Source organism: Kryptolebias marmoratus, linkage group LG1, assembly GCF_001649575.2.
Source record: "Kryptolebias marmoratus isolate JLee-2015 linkage group LG1, ASM164957v2, whole genome shotgun sequence".
Lineage (NCBI taxonomy): Eukaryota > Metazoa > Chordata > Actinopteri > Cyprinodontiformes > Rivulidae > Kryptolebias > Kryptolebias marmoratus.
Window position 1 is genome coordinate 22,626,154 of NC_051430.1, and position 1,781 is coordinate 22,627,934.

The 1,781-nt window shown below is 53.6% G+C and overlaps 1 protein-coding gene across 1 annotated transcript; it reads left to right on the top strand.

The window, feature by feature from the left end:
- Window positions 1-464: 464 nt before the first annotated feature.
- On the top strand, window positions 465-1,775 carry gadd45ga (growth arrest and DNA-damage-inducible, gamma a). Its single transcript, XM_017412147.3, has 4 exons — window positions 465-634; window positions 742-843; window positions 958-1,168; window positions 1,305-1,775. The coding sequence occupies exons 1-4, from the start codon at window positions 582-584 to the stop codon at window positions 1,416-1,418; spliced, it is 480 nt and encodes a 159-aa protein (XP_017267636.1). The 5' UTR covers window positions 465-581; the 3' UTR covers window positions 1,419-1,775.
- The last annotated feature ends 6 nt before the right edge of the window (window positions 1,776-1,781 follow it).

The window sequence follows — 1,781 nt, forward strand, 5'->3', positions numbered from 1 at the left end:
AATTGTCCTTGTGATTAATATGCATCTGAACAGCCCGTCTGTTTCGCAACGACATGCAACCCTCCGAAGGTGCACAGTCAACAACGTTCAGCAAATAAAGAAGTCAGAATAAAGACATGGATGGTTTGCACGTTTTGTAACCTAATTATCTGATCCTCGGCTCGTCCTGTGACTGACTGCGTGCTCATCCGAAACAGGACTTTAGGTTTCTGTACATTCAGGTGATGCTGGGTGTTGACAAAAGCGGAATCGGCGCGGGTGGGGTGGGGGGGATTTCTTACCCCCACGTGGGGCTGTCAGCAGCTCGACCAAAACTGTCCGGGGACTTTTGCTTTCCCCCTGCTCCTGCAGCTGAAGCCCAAGCTGCTGCTCCGCCAGCCAATGGTAGGAGGCAGGAGCGGAAGGACCGCCCCTCCCTGCCGAGAAACGACGCAAGCCGGCTATAAAACCACCTACAGCCTGTTCCGAGTTCAGAATAACACGGAGGACTCAGACAGGAACGACACACAGCCAACCCACCCCTTACCTTTTAATTTTTTTTTGGTACGCTGCAACCACCCGATCGCGTTTGGATTATAACTATGACTCTGGAAGAGATCAACGGACAGGAGAACACGATGGAAAACACTGACAGGTAAACGTCTCAGCCTTTTAATGCACCGTGGCTGCAGCGGCTGTGTTGGTATCTGGCTGCTGTCTCTGAACACGGTGTCCTGACGAGATGTGCGTGTCTTTGTTCAGGGTGCAAAGTGCAGGCGCAGCCCTGGAGGAGCTGCTGATCGCTGCCAAGAAGCAGGACTACCTGACAGTCGGAGTCTACGAATCTGCTAAAGTCATGAATGTGTAAGTATTGCAACTTCTTTAAAACAAATTGAATTGTCACTGTAATACTTATGATAGAAAAAAAGAAACCCAACCGAGGATTTTCCCGCTGATCGCCCCTCTGCTCCCTCACAGTGACCCAGACAGCGTGGCGTTCTGCGTTCTCGCCACGGATGAGGAGTACGAGGGTGACATCGCCCTCCAGATCCACTTCACCCTCATCCAGGCTTTCTGCTTCGACAACGACATCAACGTGGTGCGCGTCAACGACATCGAGCGCCTGGCCGACCTCGTGGGCGCGGAGGAGAGCGGCGAGCCCAAGGACGCGCACTGCATTCTCGTCACGGTACGTTTCCCCGAAGCTAGCAGGCAGACAGTGACTCACACGTGCACGCGTCATGCATTTAACTTTTTTTTTTTTTTTAAATGTTATGTTACTACCTGATATCTGACTCTGAACGTGTCCCTGTTCCGTATCGCAGAGCCCCAGCGCAAACCCGTGGAAGGACCCGGCTCTGGACACGCTGAGCCTGTTCTGCGAGGAGAGCCGCAGCGCCTATGACTGGGTGCCCTCCATCACACTCCCGGAGCGCTGAGGTCACCTCCTGCTTTGAGGAAGCTGACGAAGAAGACGACGATGGAACAGAAAAGTCAAGAAGCTGACTTTCGCCCACAGGGAGCCAAGCCTTTCTGCTTCACCTGTTTGGATTAAGAGGCCGTGATTTCACTCCCTCCGTCTGCAGGAGCGCACCCTTCCAGAGCATTCTGGGTAGGCAAGTTGGTTCTGGATCAGCCCCCCCCACCCCACCACCCCCAACCCCAACGTGTGAAGGGCTGAGGTTCAGACATCATGTGTGGACTGGGTCAAGTGGACACAAAAGGCTGATGGACACTGAGAAGGAGGTGGACTGGTGCATTAAGGGGTGACCCTGTGCTGTCCTAGATAAAAGGCATTGGGG

Bases quoted from the DNA above. Each gene is read 5' to 3' on its own strand.
- gadd45ga (XM_017412147.3), top strand. From the start codon at position 582: ATGACTCTGGAAGAGATCAACGGACAGGAGAACACGATGGAAAACACT. The intron at 635-741 runs GTAAACGTCTCA...GTCTTTGTTCAG, and splicing joins ACGATGGAAAACACTGACAG to GGTGCAAAGTGCAGGCGCAG. The intron at 1,169-1,304 runs GTACGTTTCCCC...TCCGTATCGCAG, and splicing joins CGCACTGCATTCTCGTCACG to AGCCCCAGCGCAAACCCGTG.